The sequence below is a fragment of the Grampus griseus genome (assembly GCF_964374135.1).
Source record: "Grampus griseus genome assembly, chromosome: 3".
In the NCBI taxonomy this organism is placed as follows: domain Eukaryota; kingdom Metazoa; phylum Chordata; class Mammalia; order Artiodactyla; family Delphinidae; genus Grampus; species Grampus griseus.
This window is the reverse complement of record NC_139019.1, coordinates 52,716,162-52,737,315: the sequence shown is the minus strand read 5'-3', so window position 1 is coordinate 52,737,315 and position 21,154 is coordinate 52,716,162. Positions and strand designations below refer to the sequence as shown.

The following is a 21,154-nucleotide window of genomic DNA, read 5'->3' as shown; positions in this document are numbered from 1 at the left end:
TCTTGCCAGAAAGCAGCATCTATATAAATCCCCTGCTTTTGACGACTATGACTTCTTTGATAAACTACCCATGTGTGCGGGGAGGGACAGAAAGATGGAGGAAGCAAATGGGGAAATGAGTTTTCCCCTCTTCAGATAAACGTATACACAGTATACATCTGACACTTCATCAGCACCCCCCGCTGGTGCCCCAGCAGGCGGACACTGGCTGAGCATGTATTCTGCCAGCTACCAGGCTACTTAGGATGAATTGGCAATGTGCCATTTATCAGAAATGCCCAGTGTGTCTGGGAGACAGAATACAACTACATTTGCCATTGCCAAGGAAAACAAGATACTTCCTCCTAGGAATTAATCTCCTCCTTGAGAAGGTAGTTAGCATTACTTTGAAGCTTGCCTATGGCATTCAAATCACAATAGGTCACGCATTTTCTGAAATTCATACCTCCCCAACCACAGGCCTTCATTTATATCTTCCTAACACATGACTACCACTCAGGTGGACGGTCTATACTTTTCTGACATGTTCTGTTGCTGTGCTGAATGTAAAACTGTGGTATGAAGTGTAATCTTGTCCTTTGGACATAAACCACCTTGATTCTGATTTTACCAATTTTTCCACACTTGAACACATACTTCCCTCTTCAAATAATCAACAAAATACTTAAACCAGTGTGGCTGCATGACTGCTTACAAGCAGGTTAAGGAAATTTCCTTGAAGATGGACACTGATAATCTCTTTTTTTTTTTGTGGTACGCGGGCCTCTCACTGTTGTGGCCTCCCCCGTGGCGGAGCACAGGCTCTGGACGCGCAGGCTCAGCGGCCATGGCTCACGGGCCCAGCCGTTCTGCCGCATGTGGGATCTTCCCGGACCGGGGCACGAACCCGTTTCCCCCGCATCTGCAAGCAGACTCTCAACCACTGGGCCACCAGGGAAGCCCGACACTGATAATTTCTTCAGAATTTTGTCACTGTATTTTTTGAGCGGCTGATATGGAACTAAACGGGATTCGGCCCACTACATGGACTTTGAGGCTAATCATGATTGTAAGATGCACACTGGAGAGCAAAACCAAAAAGGCTTTAGATGGATGGTCTTATTAGATGGTCCATTACAGCATACAGAATCACATCATCACTCTCGCCTTGCAAGTAAAGCAATCTGTCACTCTTCACTAATGATTATCCATTCCGTCAACATTATTTACTGAATGCCTCCTACATATAAGGTGTGGTGTTAGGAACAGCGAGGAGTAGAAAGTCAGATCAGACAGGAATTCTGCCCTCAAGGAGCTTGCAGTCTAGCAGGGGGATATTAGGCATAAACACAAAGAACTAAAACAAAGGCGGACCTTTGATAAATGCTAAGAAGAGTCAGGAGGAAGGTCAACTTACAGCTCTAAGATGGGGGCAACAAGGATGAGGATAGTGACCAGGAGAGAAGATTAGAGTGAAGCATGTTCTACCATACAATGCACCTCCAGAAACATCACACTTATTTAGAAGACAAGAAAAAGGCGGGGGGGGGGGTGGGAAGAAAAAGAAAAAGTTCTACTAGATGTACATTAACACCCCTTCAGCACCATTCTCCGTCAAATCTGTTAGTTGTAATCGGCAGGGATAATTTAGATGTAATCCAATCCAAGAAACAGATTAACTCGAATGGTTCTGCAAAGGATACCCAAAGCAGGGAGTCATGAAAGTGTACTGAGTGACATATTGAAATAAGTGATATGGCAGAGAAACCTCAGCAGATTGCTGCCGAACAATGAGGAAATGAAGGCTGTGCTCTGTCTGGCAGCTCTCCTACGGCTTCTGCTGCGCATATTACGACAGAAGGTTGGGGACAGAAGACATGGTCAGACAGCCCGCAAATAAGTTTTCTTTAGACTGCAATTAGGAAGTAAGGAAACCTCTGAAGAAAAGATATGATGAGGGTTACACTTTAAACCTTCACTGTCTAGTAGTAAATGGTTAGTCACAGTCTGGTTTCTGTGCCCAAGCTTACCCATAACGTGTTAATAACAGAAGTACTAATATTGCTAACATTTGAGACTGGTTAGGTGCCAGGTACTATTTTAAGTTTGCTCTCTACGGTATTTTAGCATTTTCTCTAGTTTTTCTCCTAAACGCTATAAAAACTCACACGGCAAATAAGCTGGTAAGTTAAGTGACTCTTTGATGTCACTGGACCGATTTTAGGGGGTACTCTCATGTTTTCTATTAGTAGTCCTCCTTATTTTTGTATCACATTCCCAAATATCTTAGGTCACCTGACATGTGTTTTATCAATGAATCAATCAGTTTCTACAACTGAGCACATAACTACCAGTATTAGGTACATTACTTTGTAACAATGTTGTTTTAATTAGAATGATTTACCTGGCAATAAACATACAGGATTACTATTTACGTGTTAAGAATAACATTGCAGTGGCCCCCAAAGCACTTCTGTTTAAAAAAAAAAAATCACTGATTGTGAGGAATTTTTCTCTTTCCTTAAAAAGTAGATGCTTACAGTAAAATAAGCTTTTAATAAAATTTCCCAAGAAGAAAAAGTAACTTTGAACTTGAGGATGGGATGGAGGAAAATGCTAAAATGTATCACTTTAACTGTACCTTTAAAAATAAGTCCCAAAATTTTCATGGGAAAGAAAAGATAAATTTTAATTTAAAGATCATAGTCAATTTTGAAGGCATAAAATATCCTCAAAGAAACTTTTTTAGGGATAATTACTCAGTATCAGAATCTTTATAATTCTGAAACTAGAAACAGGGAATGCCAAGGTTGAATTCCAGAGACTGGAATAGGTCTTTTCATCTTGCAGTTTGCAGATGAGCTGATAAAATCTGAGAAACTAAGCAACTGCTCAAGTTTATACAGCACTTAATGAAAAAAGCAGGATTAGAGGTTAGACCTAAATCAAATCTCTCTATATTATTGAATGATTCCCAAATATCCCACATAATTTACTACCAATGCATAAAATTATAAGGCACCATAATGCACTGACATATATTATTTGTATCATCATCAGTAAAAGACATTTAAAAATCTATTCCATTACCATACAACCCTACCACCGATGCAAAAGTAACCTCTATAGGGGCTTCCCTGGTGGCGCAGTGGTTAAGAATCCGCCTGCCAATGCAGGGGACACAGGTTTGATCCCTGGTCTGGGAAGATCCCACATGCTGCAGAGCAACTAAGCCCGTGCACCACAACTACTGAGCCCGCGCTCTAGAGCCCATGAGCCACAACTACTGAGCCCGCGTTCCACAACTACTGAAGGCTGCGTGCCTAGAGCCTGTGCTCTGCAACGAGAGAAGCCACTGCAATGAGAAGCCCGCGCACTGCAACAAAGAGTAGCCCCGGCTCGCCGCAACTAGAGAAAGTCTGCATGCAGCAACGAAGACCCAACGCACCAAAAATAAATTAAATAAATAAATTTATTTAAAAAAAACAAAAAAATAACCTGTATAGACTTCTAGGCTCTGCCAAAGGTTAAAGCGGAAAAGTAATGGGCCCACTGGAAAACAAAATTCTAGTAAGCATCATGGTTAAAAATAAAAGTCTACGTTACTTCTTTTACAAAAAGGAATGTAAGAGTCCATGCTGCTAATAAATGCACAAATATTTATGCCATGTGCCAACCTGTAGATGTGGAGAGAGTGCTAGAGATGGAATAATGACCATTTTCAATGATTCTAGAAAAGAAGGACCCAGGCAATAATCACCAATGAATATGAAATCTAAAGGAGATTTTTGATGAGGAGAAACATGTTTGCATGGCCTCAAAGTATCTCCCCCACCCCCAAAGGCTTATCGATTTAAGAGAAAAGTTCTAACTACAGTGGAGAAACCGGCCAACCCCTTGACTGGGTGAAAAAAATTCGCATCATAATGAGGGGCAGATGGACATACATCATGCACCTGCCCATGGCATGACTTGAAGGGACACGACATCACCAATGTCACATTCTGGCCTGGAATGCAAAACCCGCAGCCCACCATGAGAAAACATTAGACATACCAGACACTGTAATATGAGAAATATTCCATTAAAAAATGAGGTGGCAGTGTTGCATAGTCTTCAAAAATGACGATGTCATAAAAGGCAAAGAAACGCTGTGGAGTGGTTCCAGAGTAGAGGATAATTAAATGGCATCCATGACCCTAGACTGGATCCTCTACTGGAGGAGGAAAAATACTATAAGGGACCTTATTGGGCCAAATGATAAAAATAAAATACAGATGGCAGAGTAGATAAAAGACTTTTTTCATGCATAAATTTAATGAAGTTGATAACTGTGATAACAAAAGGCCATGATATAGATAACCTACTCTCAAAGAGTTCAAAAAAATTACATGTGTGTATACGTGTGTGTGTATACATATACATATATATATATATACACACACACACACACACAGAAAGCAAACAGTACAGCAAATAGGGCAGGAGGTTAATTCTTGAACCCAGGCAAAGGATCAACTGGAGTTGTATGTATTTGTCTTATTCTTGCAAATTCCTATAAGTTTGAAATTATTTTGAAATAAGAAGTTAAAAAAAAAAGCTTAGAAACATTTTCATTTCCTTTGAGGGAAAAGTTGAGACAGCATTAAGTTTACAGAAATATTCCAACTTAGGCTGGGGGGACTTGGAAAAAATTACCAAGCTGAAAGCAAGGAATTTCACATTGCCAAATCTGTGCTTAACGTTAATGGTAGCTTTAACTTCCTATCTAGAACAATAAACTCAGAACAGTCCCTAGGTTGGTGGTGAGATGGAGCAAACCCAACCCACCGCAGACAGAGTCCGAGGACACTCACCAGGCTGGCCGTGAGCAAGGGCGCCGACTGGCCCAGGACCTGGCTGCGCATGCGCACGAGGTTGGACGTCTCTGCAGAGGTTGCCCAGGCCTGCCCCGCCACCGGGTTTGGAAGGAGGTACCTCCCTGTTGGAGTTAAACAGAAGACAGTATGAGTAGCAGGCAGAATGGCAGTGCTTCCCTAGAAATGGCATCCTTCTTCCATACCACTTCTGCCATACGTTGCAATTACACTGATATATAGCAACCGGAAGCAAATTGTTTTAATTAAGTTGGGAGATCTAGTTGCAAGTTCTGACCCCTATTTTCCACATAAACCCAGGTAAACCTCTTCACCTCCAGCATCTGTAGCTTCTTGTTACTGTGCTGAGGATATATATAAGTATACAAAGCATTCTTACCATCGTAGATATAAACATGTGCATTTTAAAATATCTAATACGGAAAGTGATCTAGCAATCAACTAGAAAAGTGTCTACAAAGATCATGACCAACAAAAGGAAGAGCTGTAAGTCTTTCAAGTTGAAATGGGGCTGGTGCCCCTTTCTCCCAGCTTCTCTCTCTGAAGAACTGGTGTATATCCAACCATGTCCACAGGACATGTGATGGTACCCATTTGCATAAATCAGGACATTAATGTTAGTGTAGGTTCACTGAGCAATTTCCATCAACCTTGAACTCTCATATATATGTGTATATCTTTAAAAGTCAAACAGCTGAACCAACTCACATTGTATTACTTCTTTAGTACATGGATTAGACTAGTTATCCACACATAAGCCTTAAAGTTAGGAGGGACATGAATACTCACATAGTAATGAAGCTCAGTAAAAGCAGAGACCATGTTTGATTTTTATCTGTAGCACAATGACTGGTCATAGTAGGTGCTCATTAAATATTTGTTGAATGATGAAAGAACAAATGGGTACTTCTCTCCCCAAAAACACGTGAAGACAATGAAAAGACGGCAGGCCACCCGTAGAATCTCATCTACGGGCTGCACGTGTGGGGACTCCGGCTTTGTACCTCCCGGAATCATGAGGGACTGCAGCACGTGTGGCTGGTGGCCCTGCAGCAGAAGTAACATTCGTGCCCTGGATTCTCCCCAGCAGATCTGTTCCTTGTAAAAGAACCCCCCTCTCTTTCCTCAGGCATGCACTTAACAAGCACCCACTGGTTAATAACTGCTGAAATACATTAACTAGTGTGAAAATTCATATTTTATGGCAAGACAAGAAAAACATAAACATAAAAAATTTTCTCTGCCCTTTGGTCTCCTCTGCCCCCTCTACTGTGCACTGTATATCTGCATTACGCATCAACCAAACCTCTCCATCAGCAGGAATACCTGCTCAACCGTAAACAGCAACATTCTCCTAGCACCAACAAGACAACTCCTTAAAAGATAACATTCCTTCTGAATCTTGTAAGGGGCTGCAATGACCCATGACCCACTACTCACCTTGTCCTTGCTGATCTGGATTATGCAAACTATCTATATCATTTAATGTACAGACCTCTGTCTCTAGAAATCTACATAACTGTGCTTTGACCTCTAATGGGTAGAACAGTTCTCAGAGCTTTCTGAGAGGCTGTTCCTGGGTTATAGTCTTTAATTTGGCTTGAATAAAGTTTTCCATTTCTTTCTTAGATCAACTGATTAATTTTTTCATTGACACTAGTTTGCTATTAGTCCACAGGCTAACTGGCAGTACAGGAGCTAGGGTCAGCTCCCATCAACTGTCCACGTTAAGAGGTCTAATGCTGGGACTTCCCTGGTGGCACAGTGTTTAAGACTCCATGCTCCCAGTGCAGGGGGCCCAGGTTCCATCCCTGGTCAGGGAACTAGATCTTACGTGCAACTAAGAGTTCGCATGCCACAACTAAGGAGCCTGAGTGCCGCAACTAAGGAGCCCACAAGCTGCAACTAAGACCTGGCACAACCAAATAAATAAATACTTTTTTTAAAAAAAAGAGGTCTAACACTCTAAGTGCTTTCAAGAATTTGTATTTTATTTTGCCAAAATTGTTCTTTTACTCTCTTATTATATAGCAAAAGCACAGACTCTAGAGAAAACTAGATCTACTTTTGAGATCTTGACCTGTAGCTCAGTGCTATGGGGAACGAAGTGAGTCAACCTCTCTTGGCCTTGGTTTTTCCATCTCTAAAATGGAGACCATACGATTGACTATGTCAAGTTGTTGAGGAGATTAGCGGGTTTTTTAAGTGAAGCACTCAGTACATGTTAGCTATTTAGCCATAACAGCAGTAAAAATGACAAGTATCTTTTTTTTTGCTTGGTTTTGGTTTCTCTTCACTCTCAAGTAGTAAATGTAAATATATATATATTTAAAGATCACCTATAATCATACCAGGGAAAACCACTATCAACATTTCAGTAATTTTTCTGCCAGACTTTCTTTCTGTAACCTGTATTTTCTTGCAAAAATGGGATCACACTTACTTTTGTCACCTGCCCACCACAACCCCACATAATAGATTGTGATATTTTCCTAGCAAATAAATACAGCAAATACCAATTAATTGAAGCATAAATGCTATCACTGAAAATTCAAATATAATGACCCTCTGTGGTTCCAGTCACCATCTTGAACCACTCATATATATTTTTATGTGCAGGATGTATTACATTTAAAGTCTAGAATTTTAAAAATTCTTTTCTTTGCCTTATTTTGAAACATTAATTAAAAGCTGGACTAACAGGTGTTTTGGTAAATCGGCCCCCTTTAGACCCCAAAGCAGGACATTAATAAAGAAGGACAGGAAAACCACAGACTGCATTTAGGAATGCCAACATCAGTAGTACATGAATAAATGATTTCTTTAACATAGAAATAACTCCCACTATTTGAAAAACATTACTTGTTAAAAATATACCAAACTCCAGTCATCAGAATCAATAGGGTTTTCCCCACCTCCACCCCGGTCCCTCCTGTGTCTTTCCCTATATTTTATATTTTATATATTTTTTGGTTCATGTTTCAGAAAAGGCCTGATAGGAGGTATAGAAGCTACATGATGTCAAGATTTACATGATGGAATGAATCTACTCTGGCCTGACCAATGCTCTGCCCCAGATGCTTTGTTTTAAAGAAAACTTGGTGTAGAAACAAAAACACTAGAATTTAATATAATCATGGAAAAATTTGAAGGGCTAACATTTTAATTCATTAAAGAATTCTGAAAAAAAAAAGAATTCTGTAAGTCACTTTTTTTATTCTTTTAGTAGAAAATAATTATTAGACTATAACCCTATAATCCCCCAGAGCTGAAAAAATAGGTATTTATTTCTGTATCCCTAGGACATGGCATAGTGCCTGTAACTTAGTAAGTGCTCAAAAAATGTTTGTTGACTGACATGCAGTTAAAGTACACTATTTGATTAATATCTGATCAAGTCTAAACAGGAACAATAAAACTGAACAGATGATTTTCTTAAATTTCATTTGTAGTATACTATAATAGCTAAAATACATCGAGGACTTACTATATGCCAGGCACTGCAACATCTTAACCACGCTTTTGGGTGCTAAGTAATATTACCTCCACGTTAAAGTCCAGAGAGGTTACATAATTAGACAAGGGCACACAGCTAATAAGTGGGTAAAACCAGGATTCTTACTCTGAAACCCAGATCCCACCACAGGAAAATATTCATCACATATGCTTAGGTGAAAAAACAAGTTATAAGACAGGATAATTCTATATTTTAAAGTAAATAATATGTATTTTGCATACTATTTGAAAAATAATTTTTCAAATAAAAATTATTTTCAGAAAATTGTCTGAAAAGATAGGAAATGGTAGCAGATAGGATTAAATGATATAATGCACTTAAGGCACTCAACCTGGGACATGGAAAGCAGTCAATACACTATGACTCTTCACGTTATCCTGAGAACTTTACAGTTCCATCGATGCATCCCGACCACCACCACCACCACAGCAACGATATAAGACATGGTAATGGGTTCTTAGACCAGATCACAAAAGAAAGAAAGAAAAAAATAATGACTAGGAATTAAATAAAGACTAGTATTTCTCTGTGGGAAGGAAATAGCAAATTCAGAATTGTCGTTATCTCTAGCAGGGAAAATGGGGAATAGGTCCAGGGAGGAGTATTGCTGTAATATTTTATTGTTTAAAAAGTTATCTACAGGAAATAATGGGATCTATTAGTTGAACATAAAAGTTTATAGTATTACGTTTTCACTTGTAGTTTTTTTTAATTTTTATTTATTTATTTTTGGCTGCGTTGGGTCTTTGTTGCTTTCTCTAGTTGCGGCGAGTGGGGGCTACTCTTCATTGCGGTGGGCGGGCTTCTCATTGCGGTGGCTTCCCTTGTTGCAGAGCACGGGCTCTAGGCGTGCGGGCTTCAGTAGTTGTGGCACACGGCTTCAGTAGTTGTGGCTCGCGGGCTCTAGAGCGCAGGCTCAGTAGTTGTGGCACACAGGCTTAGTTGCTCCACAGCATGTGGGATCTTCCCGAACCAGGGATTGAACCCGTGTCCCCTGCATTGGCAGGTGGATTCTTAACTACTGTGCCACCAGGGAAGTCCCTTCACTTGTAGTTTTAATAAATTCAGTATTAATTTTTTTAATATATCTGAAGTATGTGGCAAATATTAAGCTTTGATAAAGCTGGCTGGCAGGTATTTGAGGTTGGGACTAAATTATTCTGCATTAATTTCTGTATGTGATATTATATAATATTGCTTTTAATGATTCCTATCAAAAAAATGTGCTGCATAATCTAACATGGCAAACTAGCCAGGAGCACGTTCCCTCCACTCCTCAAAATGGTCGCTCCGGGCTTCCCTGGTGGCGCAGTGGTTGAGAGTCCGCCTGCCGATGCAGGGGACACGGGTTCGTGCCCCGGTCCGGGAAGATCCCACATGCCGCGGAGCAGCTGGGCCCGTGAGCCATGGCTGCTGAGCCTGCGTGTCTGGAGCCTGTGCTTCGCAACGGGAGAGGCCACAACAGTGAGAGGCCCACGTACCGCCAAAAAAAAAAAAAAAAAAAAAAGGTAGCTCCTCAGGCCACATCAGGGAGGGGTCTGGGCTGGAGAAGCACGGAACCAGGGAAGAGGTTCCACGGAGAATGGGAGCAAAAGGGAACCACGAGAATCCTCATCCTGGTCCCAAGATAAAAGTCACAACAGCTGTGACTGGTAGATGCCCCCTTTCTGAAGCCAGTGGGAGGGCAGAACAAAAGCAGGGACAGCCCTGAATAAATCCTCAGTGCAGGCGATCCCTGTGTATGCTAGCATCGTTGCTCGATAAGCCAGGGCATGCTTCAAGTAGGAAGCCAGACACTGGACAGATCCAGAACAAGCACTGGGGGAGGGGACTCAAGGAACCAGAGCCACGTCCCTTCTCTTCTCTCCATAAGCGCCAAACCACACTTTGAACCTTTCAGTTTTGTTAGATCTCACAGAGCACTTTCAAGCAAGCCGAGACCATGGCCAATGGGAAAAGTATGCTGTCTTCTCTGAAATCACTCAGTCTAACTCGGCCACATACATTTTTGGTTTTTTTTAAACATCTTTACTGGAGTATAATTGCTTTACAATGTTGTGTTAGTTTCTGTTGTATAACAAAGTGAATCAGCATATATCCCCATATCCCCTCCCTCTTGCGTCTCTCTCCCACCCTCCCTATCCCACCCCTCTAGGTGGTCACAAAGCACCGAGCTGATCTCCCTGGGCTATGCGGCTGTTTCCCACTAGCTATCTATTTTACATTCGGTAGTGTATATATGTCAATGCTACTCTCTCAAGGCCACATACATTTTATTTGTTGCTATCTCATGTGTAAGTCTAATCTCGGTAACAAGACCATAGGTGTGCCTGGTCGAAGATAAACAAAGTCAGACACTACTTAAAGCGGTAAGGACGGATTTTAATCAGTAATAACCACTGCAATAGGGAGAAAGAGTCCAGCATGGACTCTGTTCATCTTCGATTGGTACAGAAGTAACTGGGTGTTTTAACAGGAGAATGAGGGAGTAGGGCAGGCAGCAAGCGAGGGCTGGGTCGAGCCAGGGAAGTGAAAAACAGGAAGGGTTAGTCAGTGTAACTGCGATCAGGCCAGCTCTGTCTGCTAGCTGGCAAGGACCGACGTTTGGATTCTACCTTTCCACAGAGACTGGGAGACAGAGGCCCTATCTGTTGGCATGAACAAACAGTAAAATTTTTTGGTAGCCTGGAGTTTTCTGAGGCAGGCACTTTAAGGGGATTAGGGTCATCCTAAGGATGTGGCCTTGAGCTGTTAGAGACTGTTAGTGTTCTTCCAGTCTTTGCAGGCCAAGGTTGGGGGGCCTAATTGAGAGAGAGGGCTCTGAGGAGCCTGGCGAGGGTTTGGTCAAGGTGAGACTTGGTCAGCCTTCCATTTTTTTGTTACTTCAATAGACCCTAACTCATGTTCATTAACAGATCAGTTTTTGAACTAAGTCTGAACTAACTTTTGAACTTAGCCCATATACTTATATGTCTTCAAACCTTCATACAAGACATAAAGCTCCTTGCCAATAATGGTAAAAGTAATTGTGCTAGTTAGGGGTGACACAGAGTCATATTGCTGAGTGCCTATTCTGACCCCCCAAACTGATTCCATCACTTATTCATGAACTTCAAGCCTCGTGTTCCTCAGCTGTAGAGTAGGGGTAAACTTACGGAGAGGTTCTAAGATTAAAAAAGAAAATACATCATACAATGGGCATTCAATACATATGAACTTAAACAAATAAGAAACACAAAGAAATATGCAACACATGAGAGATGACAAGGTGAGCAAGAAATAAAATTCTGTTATTTGGAACAAATAATAAAATTAGGAAGCGTTTATATACATATGTAACGAAATGTTTATCGTCCTGTCCTGGGTTAGATTTTAGATGTCGTTATTCTTGCACAAGTCTCGTCTGTAGGAATCATGAATGTTACAAATTAGAGGGTCTGTTAGCACAACACATGGGATGTTTTATTCCTGCCTGGACCCCCATTAGTGTTAACAGGGAAAAGAGGACAACAGATGGATTTAAGGCAGTCATTAGAAGGCATTAGCATTGTGCCATAGTTGGTAGTGATTACATCAAACTTTACACAAATTCACTTTCTGATGACTACCGAGAGCCTCTAAAAAGTGTGTTGCTGCTATATTCATGCATCATTTGCTGCCTACAATTTGAGAAAATTAGCATCTGTCAACTGCATTATTCAGCTGCACAGGGTGGAAATTAATGGACAATACCATTCCCTCTTTGTTGTAGGAGAGGTGAGCTTGCCTAGCAATCTGGCTGCTCTATTTTAATACCACATCGAGCTTTTTGTTACAACTGGAACTTTGATCAGCTCTGTGTTCTTCGGAAACACATTGCTAAAATTCCAATATGCCTATTAAAACATTTATTAGATACTGTCTACTGACATAACTAGAAATTTAAAGGCAATAAATAGAGGTCCATATGAAAGCTGAAATCTGTTGGCCAGAGTGAAACAAGAATTTGTCAAGCTTCAACCACAGAGCTATGGGTTATTGGAATGGGCTTTTTATACTGGTTATTGTTTCTCCTCTGGTCACAGGGCCTCTACTTAACAGAATAAGTAGAAATATCTCCAGCCATTTACATATGACAATAAGTAGATTACTAAGACTCAGACTGTGACTAGGTCTACCTAGGGTACATATGGTCTTTTTCCTGGAATGGGTTTTCCTTTGTTTTCATCCTGAATTTCAAAATAACAAGAAGCAAGACCTCCATAAAGAGGTCTTCAAATGTGAGATACATGCTTTCAAAGCCCCCGGAAGCTTAAAGTATCCCTCTGAAGTACGAAAATATCAGGTCAGAAATAGTTTCAGCAGAAATTAAATATAGCCTCTGGAGACCTACTTTGTCATTGAAGAGTAATGGTTCCTGCCTAGATTTAAAAGCTTCTAGTAAAAAAGTTCCATATCACCTGAAATGCAATATAGATTGAGCAGTCAGTCCATGGTCTCACATTTTGGGCTACCTCACTTTTTTTTTTTTTTTTTTTACTGTTTTTCCACTTAACATTTTTATTTCTTTATTTATTTTATTATTTATGGCTGTGTTGGGTCTTCAGTTTCTGTGCGAGGGCTTTCTCTAGTTGTGGCAAGCAGGGGCCACTCTTCATCACGGTGCATGGGCCTTTCACTAGCGCGGCCCCTCTTGTTGTGGAGCACAGGCTCCAGACGTGCAGGCTCATTAGTTGTGGCTCACGGGCCCAGTTGCTCCACGGCATGTGGGATCCTCCCAGACCAGGGCTCGAACCCATGTCCCCTGCATTGGCAGGCAGATTCTCAACCACTGGGCCACCAGGGAAGCCCTGGGTTACCTCTCTTGACTACAAACAGGACATCAAAGACAACAGAAGACTCAGGAACTACATAACAAAGCAGTCTTGAGAAAGGGTTTCTGGTGCTCAGTTATACATAAGAACTCTGGGAAAGCTTGTTTATCCCTCTAAGGTCGCCACCAGGAAGAAAGGGTAGCTGAGGTGGTCCACGTGTTGCCCTCAAGGGTTTTGGTGAGCGAGGGGGGCCCACAGGAGGGAGGGAAATAGAAGGTGCCGGCATCACAGAGGCAAGGGGCTAGGGACAGAAAGAACAATGGGCAGCTGGCACTGTGCTGGTGCCACGAGCAAGCAGACGGGGCCGCATGCTCACATCTCTCATCTGTTAGCTTTACCTTTGGGCTACCAGGCTGCTGCTGACCTGAGCATCTACTGAAGCTCTCACAGCAGCCCCCAGAAAGTTCACATCCACCACTAAAGTGGGAGGAGGGCCATTCCCACCACTTTACCTTCCCCACTGCCTACTAAAACCTCCCTTGCTTAATTCCACTTCGGGGTATATACACAAAAAAAGTGGAAGCAGGGACTCGAACAGGTATTTGTACACCCGTGTTCATAGCAGCATTATTCACAATAGTCCAAAGGTGAAAACAACCCTACTGTCCACTGATGAATACATAAACAAAATGCGGCGTATACAAACCAATGGAATATGATTCAGCCTTTGAAAGGAAGGAAATTGACACACAGACGAACCCTGAAGAAGTACTAAGTGAAATAAGCCAGACACAAAAGAACACATGTCATATGATTCCACTTATATGAGGTTCCTGGAATAGTCAAATTCATTGAGATAGAAAGTTTAACAGTGGTTACTGGAGGGCTGGGGAGAGGGGGGAATGAGGCGTTATTGTTTAATGGGTACAGAGCTTCAGTTTGAGATGATGAAAAAGTTCTGGAGGTGGATAATGGTGATGGTTGCACAACAATACGAACGTACTTAATGCCACTGAATTGTATACTTAAAATACAATAAAGTACAAATGGTTAAAATAGTAAATTTTGTCATGTATATTTTCATACACACACACACACATATCCTCCCTTGCTTAGCCCAAACCACCATACCTTCTATAGGAAAAAATGAGGGAGTCCTTTTTGTTGTCCAAAGGAGGTATCCACAGTGAACTACACCAGCACCTGCTTTCACAAATTATACTCAAATCATACTCAAGCCCTCCAAATCATTCACAAGTCAGAGAAACTGAGTTTTTCAAGACCCCTCCAAACTTTCAAAATGGAGAAAGCTTAAAGACCGTGATAAGTCACTGGCAGAATCCAGGCAGAATCCATGAGTCAGCAGCCTTCACCCTACAGTGTACTCCATCATCATGAAGATATTCCTCTTTCATGCCCCATCGCTCAACTCTAAACATCGGTTCCCTCATCATAGGGACTGTCGTGCTCACAGGCAATTACAGCCTCCCTTTATTCATCTTCAACTGTGCTACTGCAACACAGAGACACGGTCCCTTTCATCTTCCCTCTCACATGGGTGACTGACTTCCAATTTCTTGTCCCCACTGCAAAAGAATAACTATACCTAGACAGCATCGACAATGCTGCTAGATCATTCTTCTTAATGGCATAAGTAAATATAATTTGAGAAACCAACAGATTTGTGACCAGGGAGAGCTGAAGTTCACTGACTCTTATATTGAGCTGCTATTCTAGCCTTAAAAGAAAACGTGGTGTGTGTTGACTCACACAAAAAAAGTCCAAAGCGTAGGCTTGACCCCATGTCCTTGAAGGCATCACTGCCTACTAGCCAGGGATCTCCAACTGACAAGGAAACTGAAAGATGAATGGAGAGAGGACACATGCCTTTAGGGAGGCTGGCTGTCAGAGCACAGTGACACCAATGGGGTATCAAGGTCTGAATCAAATTAATCGCCCAGTGCAGCAGTCTCTAAACTGTTTTGCTGCTAGACTCAACTCCACCAGAGATACCCAATTTCACTTCTTAGAATATCAGCAGCAGCATTCTATATTTAACATAGAATGGCAAGGCAATATTACTAACCACAAGGGCCTGAGGACAAAGTTAGGAAGATGCTTGAAAGGGTGGGACAAAGTTAGGGGGATGCTTCAAAAGGAAGCTTGTAGCAAGCAGAGCAAACAGCAGATGCTAACAGTTTAGGGCAATCCCAGACTGACTGGGTCCATGACAATTATTTCACGAAGTCTCTAAAGCCCAATTCCATACCGTGAGAGAGCTAGGGACTGCGGAAAAATACCAGAACAAACATGTCTACCACGCAGAAATCAAAGCCGCTGGACAGACCGCAAGGCCATGGAGTGGCATCTCAAGCTGCCGCTGCCACTGTCAACTGCAGCTTTAAATCAAAAGTAACATTCAGGGCTTCCCTGGTGGCGCAGTGGTTGAGAGTTCGCCTGCCGATGCAGGGGACGCGGGTTCGTGCCCCGGTCCGGGAAGATCCCACATGCCGCAGAGCGGCTAGGCCCGTGAGCCATGGCCGCTGAGCCTGCGCGTCCAGAGCCTGTGCTCCTCAACTGGAGCGGCTGCAACAGTGAGACGACCGCGTACCGCAAAAAAAAAAAAAAAAAAAAAAAGTAACATTCAGAGTGAAATGCGCCAAGATGATTCAACGGGATAGTGGTCTCTTTACCCTCAATTACAGAGAATCACCCTGTTGCCCTTGCCATAGAATGACAAAAGGGCAAGAAATGCCAACACGCTGTCTATTTTTAAATGGAAACAATTCAAATCTACACTTACAGAGAAATATATTTGGCCTCTCTTTTCTTTTCCCTTAACTTGTTCTTAAAGAAGAAGTATTTCTTCTCACCTACCAAGATTACCAAATTCTAATAAGGGAAGATAATAGGATCATATGAGTTAATACACGAAACAGAGCTTAGTAAGCTTCAGTGTTCCTATTATTTTCGGTACATGCACTGCTGCCTTTCGGTACACCTACACCCAGCAACTTCTCCCATTCAGCTATGAGACCCAGCCCTCGCCAGCAAGTCCCTCTTGCACCTAGACCACCAAGGTAGTCTCCCTTCAAGGGGTGACTGTATGGATTTAAAATTCTCATCAAAACGTACAGAATGGTTTGGCTCTAAGCTCTAGCTGTACAGACCAAAGGCTAATGTGACAACTTAAAACTGATTTTTAAGGAAGTATTAAGTAGAGCTACTCTAATGAGAACACGGTAACAAGAATCTGACACCAAGCAGGATGTGTGAGTGAGGGTACCAGGGAGCTGGGTGGGGACGGTGTCTAAGCGACGCCAGGCACAGGTCAGAGCGAACATGTGCAATCTCGCCTCCCTCCATCCTTGTATTGAAATATAATTCAGCAGAAAGAATTGCTAGACATGTCTAAAGCCCCCGGGAAATGACAGATATTGATGAATGCTGTTGGGAAGATATATGGAAGGAAACGGCAGATAAATAGAACCATTTTTTCTCAGTCATTTTGCGGATATGTGGAGCAGCTGTTAAACTACCTGTCAGTGCCCTGTGCTCTCTTCCTCTGTCTCCTTCCTCACCCCCATCTGCATTCTCTACCCCTTTCTAAACCCTCCCGGAGGACCAGTATCTTGCTCTCTTCAAAATAATCATCAAGCGAGTAGGAGTCATCTCCTCCTCCCCTGTCATAATCTGGCTGCTCAACCCAGTTAGTCCAACCCTTTCCAAAATGTCATTCTTTTTTGTTTGTTTGTTTTGTTTTTATTTATTTATTCCCCAAACATCATTCTATCCTAACATGTTGGCTGCCCCCTGTGGATCCTGGAAACACAGCTGACCCTTGAACAACACAGGCTTGAACTGCGCAGGTCCACTTATTTGTGGATTTTTTTCAATGATCAACACGCCAGTACTACACGATGTGGAAGGGTTGAATCCACAGATATGGAACCACGGATGTGGAGGAACCATGGGTAGGGAGGGTAGGCTTTAAGTTGTTTGCAGATTTTTGACTTCACAGAGGGTTGGCCTCCCCAACCACCTTGTTCAAGGGTTGTTCAAGGGTCAACCGTACGTTCAGTTTTTAAACTCCTGAAGTGAAACTGCTGAATTCAAATCCATTACTATTTGGCCCTGGTCACGAGACTCTAATCTAAAATTCAAAGCCTGACAACTACCATGTAGTGGCCCTGTGACCTCGTTAACTTCTTAAGTCTCAGTTTCCCATAAATGCTCTGTAAAAATGGACATGATTGGGCTTCCCTGGTGGCGCAGTGGTTGAGAGTCCGCCTGCTGATGCAGGGGACACGGGTTCGTGCCCCAGTCTGGGAAGATCCCACATGCCGCGGAGCGGCTGGGCCCGTGAGCCATGGCCGCTGAGCCTGCGCGTCCGGAGCCTGTGCTCCGCAACGGGAGAGGCCACAACAGTGAGAGGCCCGCGCACCGCAAAAAAAAAAAAAAAAAAAAGAGAAAAAAAATGGACATGATTGATCAACCTCCTGGGGCGACGGTGAGGACAATTTAGGATGTACACAGAGAGCTTGTCATACCATCTGGCAAATAGAAGGCCCACAATAAACAATGACTTATTATCCCCTCTACTTTCCATTGCTAAACAACTCTTCCTGGCAACAGCACTCCTCCTCGATATCATTCTCAGGCTGGATCAAACACTCTCCAGCTCAGGGCCCTTCGGAGTAAGAGGCTCTCATTCCATTCACCAAGTGGACTCAAGAGCACAGACTGGGAAACCAGTCAGACAGGGATCTGCACCCTGGTTTCACCATCTATTAGCTGTGAAACCCTTGATAAATTACTTTCCCTCCCTGAGCTTCTATGTCTAGACCTCCAGTGATGATGATCATAGGTAACACATACCAAGTGCCCAGCACCGCGTTGAACACACAGTGTGTGTTCCATGGTGGCTCAGGTCCCTTCCGGGATGCTTTACCCATTTTGGCATCATTGGCATTGAATCTACAACCAGGGGCGTTACTAGCCTTACCTTCCCCCCCATTAATCACCTGCTTCTATGGGGCTGCCTGTGTCTAGGGTGCCATCTGTTTCTGTACATAACATGCTTTTCTACATTGCAAACTCAGTGTCAGCTGGGACCGTATCTCATCTGTCTTTGTAGCCCCACATCACAGCCCGTAAACAGAAGCTACTGACAGTTTACAGGATCATATACTTATGCCTGTGCCTATTAACTCTCCACTCTGTCTCTCATTTATATTTCTCCCAGGGTTCGGATGTTTTCATTTTTGTTTAGTTCCCCATTGCCTAGAATGTTCAAATGTGGTTCAGTTGTTTGTTTTGTAACCATAGCAATAGTGAAAAAAGGCTCAGCGGCCTTAAACTTGATACAAGAACATCGTATCACTTCTCCTGGCTTTGATTTTCTCTTCTAAAACCCATCTCCAAAAGAGTCTGACACTGCCACAAAACACTGTGTACATCCAAGGCCAACTGTTTAACCTGAGTACATGTGAGGACAATTTGCACTTAGTATCTTACTTTTTGAAGAAATTATGAATCCTACTCAGTAACATTCTTTTGCCCACTAAGATGCTTTGATTGACACACCCAAATGTCACTGGCATCCTGAGATGCTAAACATTTCTGACAACTGCCCTACATCTAAACAGTTAGGACAGAGGCCAAGGAAGAACTGGGGATCAGGAACTTTCCAAGAGAAACAAAAAGAACAAAGGCAGCCACAGGGGCATAAAATAGACTCCATATGACAGTCGAAGCAGAAATTTCCAGACAAGTCCAAATTTCCTAACAAGTTCTCTAGCTTTATTACAAGGAAACGTCTATGTACAATCTAATTCACTTAACGGTGTATTTCCATATATATCTCTTTGGAATAGTTCCTAGTTTCATGTAAGCTTTTGTTCCAAACAGATTCCAAATTCTTCTTCCGTAATGTCTATGTTTGCCCCCTAAAGAACGTATTATTTTTGTCTTAAGAAATCTTTGTTGATACTGATTAATGAATAAACAGGAAATCTAGAACAAAACTATACAATTTTTTTCCCCAAAATACTGCACAGTAGATCTCCTCCAGCACCTCCAAATGGCAATCTATTAAAATGCCCTATTTCTGGGGTGGGAGATCTCAATCAAGGACTGTATAACCCTTACTAGGAAAGTTAATGTCCACTCTACCTGGTTTAAAAGCAATAGGATCTAGGAACCACTGTTATCCAAACTATAACCCTGTGCCTTGAATTAAGTTCTAACAAATCACTAAGTGCCTTGCAAAACATAACATTGCCCTTGTTTTTAAGAAGAGAAAATTTTAAGCCAAGATTAGCATCATGATTGCCTCAAGCACTGCTTGGAAATTAATGACCAGTGTAGGGTTGGAATTCAACCTTGCCATTTCTGGTCTCTTATGTAGCCCCTGACTTCTGAAAGTTCAGACGACATTAAGTAGCCTTGAACTCCAGGATCAGTGCCTCATGTCTTAAAGTAACAGTATCACTAGGCTACTTAACATTCCTTTTTAGGGACTTCAGTCATGCTTATGAGGAAATCAGTGTGCTCTGGACCTCAGCTAGGGGGCAGGTAGCTATTGGGTTGTTCCAATCATCCTCCAAATAGTCATCTCTCAAGATCGAGAGCCTGATCATTTTCTTCTAGCCATTCATTAAATGCATTTAATCTCCTACTATTTAAATCCACCGAGAGCACTATAACCGTTGAAAGAATGGCAGTGGGCATATACACACAGACTTAACACACACCAAAGAGTATCATATGTCAGATCTGCTTATGGTTGTCCACAAAGCTGGTCCTGTCTCCAAGGTGACTGCAGGTAAAGGGGCGGAGGGCGGGGAGCATGAGAAAGGATAGTGTACTAATGTCTGTGTGTAAGACCCCTAGCATCTTGCCCCTCGTGCCATGCATGTACTTATGAGACAACATGTCTGATAAAGCCTCAGTTCAGAACCCTTCCTGTAGTTACTGATAGAGTTGCCAGATTTCATAGAACTACAGGATGCCTAAATAAACTGGAATGCAAATAAACTGGATTATGTATACCACAAATACTACATTCTACACATCAATGCTACAAATATTATTACCAGTCTCTCTGGAATTAACATTGAACTTAGTGCCATGTATTTTATCTGGCGACCCAATTCACTGAGCACTTAGGATTGGCAATGCAGGAGGCTTTGCTTTGAGGGTTCAAGGAAAAGGTCCTCAAGGAATTGATAAAGTAGTAAAAGGGATTATAAGTCCACAAATAATAGGAAGTTAAAAGTGATCCATCCTGGAAGAAGAGGACAATGTAAGATGGTAGCAGGAAGGAGAGAGTGAACGTATAGCTGTGGAAGTGATGTGAAGGGGTTTGAGATGGAATGTGAATGTAGCAAAGAACCACGAGCTTCATCTCGTTGTTCTGTACACCGAACATGGGGGCCTCATTGCTCTGGGTTTGCGCATGTATCATCTACCATCATTTTTATATTATTTATATATACCAGTGCAGCCAAAAGCTAGTAAAATGGAGTAAAAACAAAACAACAACAAAAATGCTTTGCACTGAGACTCCTAGCAAACAAAGCAAAGACAGAAACACAGTGGGATACCCAGCTCTCATTACTTAATAAAAGAAAGAATTCAAATTTGTCAGACCACACAACCTCTTTTTCCTCATTTTGAGCTCAGAGAAATTTCTTTTGGAGGTTTTAATAAAAGGGCAATGACATATCTAATTCTCACTGTCGTCTAGAGTCATTTAGGGCAAAAATGCGGGCACCTCCTACATTACGGAACACTAAATAAAAACTGAGGGTGCAAGGCTGTGTGTGCATGCATACATGTGAACACATAATCAAAGTCCATGTATACACTTTACATACATACATGCCTCTCCTTTACAGGGACTTGGAAACTGGGAACTAAGGTACCTTAAGCAAAATTCTTACTCAAGTCTAACTTGGTGCAGTGTTAATAATTTACACAGTAGT

General features: G+C 42.1%; 1 protein-coding gene across 1 annotated transcript in view; it reads right to left on the bottom strand.

Moving 5' to 3' along the window:
• The window catches only part of MAST4 (microtubule associated serine/threonine kinase family member 4), a gene marked incomplete at its 5' end in the record, with an annotated part of 565,267 nt that overhangs the window by 362,348 nt on the left and 181,765 nt on the right, over positions 1-21,154 (bottom strand). The window contains one exon of the mRNA XM_082651132.1: positions 4,836-4,960. Coding sequence (XP_082507258.1) covers positions 4,836-4,960 — 125 coding nt within the window. The remainder of the gene's footprint in view (positions 1-4,835; positions 4,961-21,154) is intronic.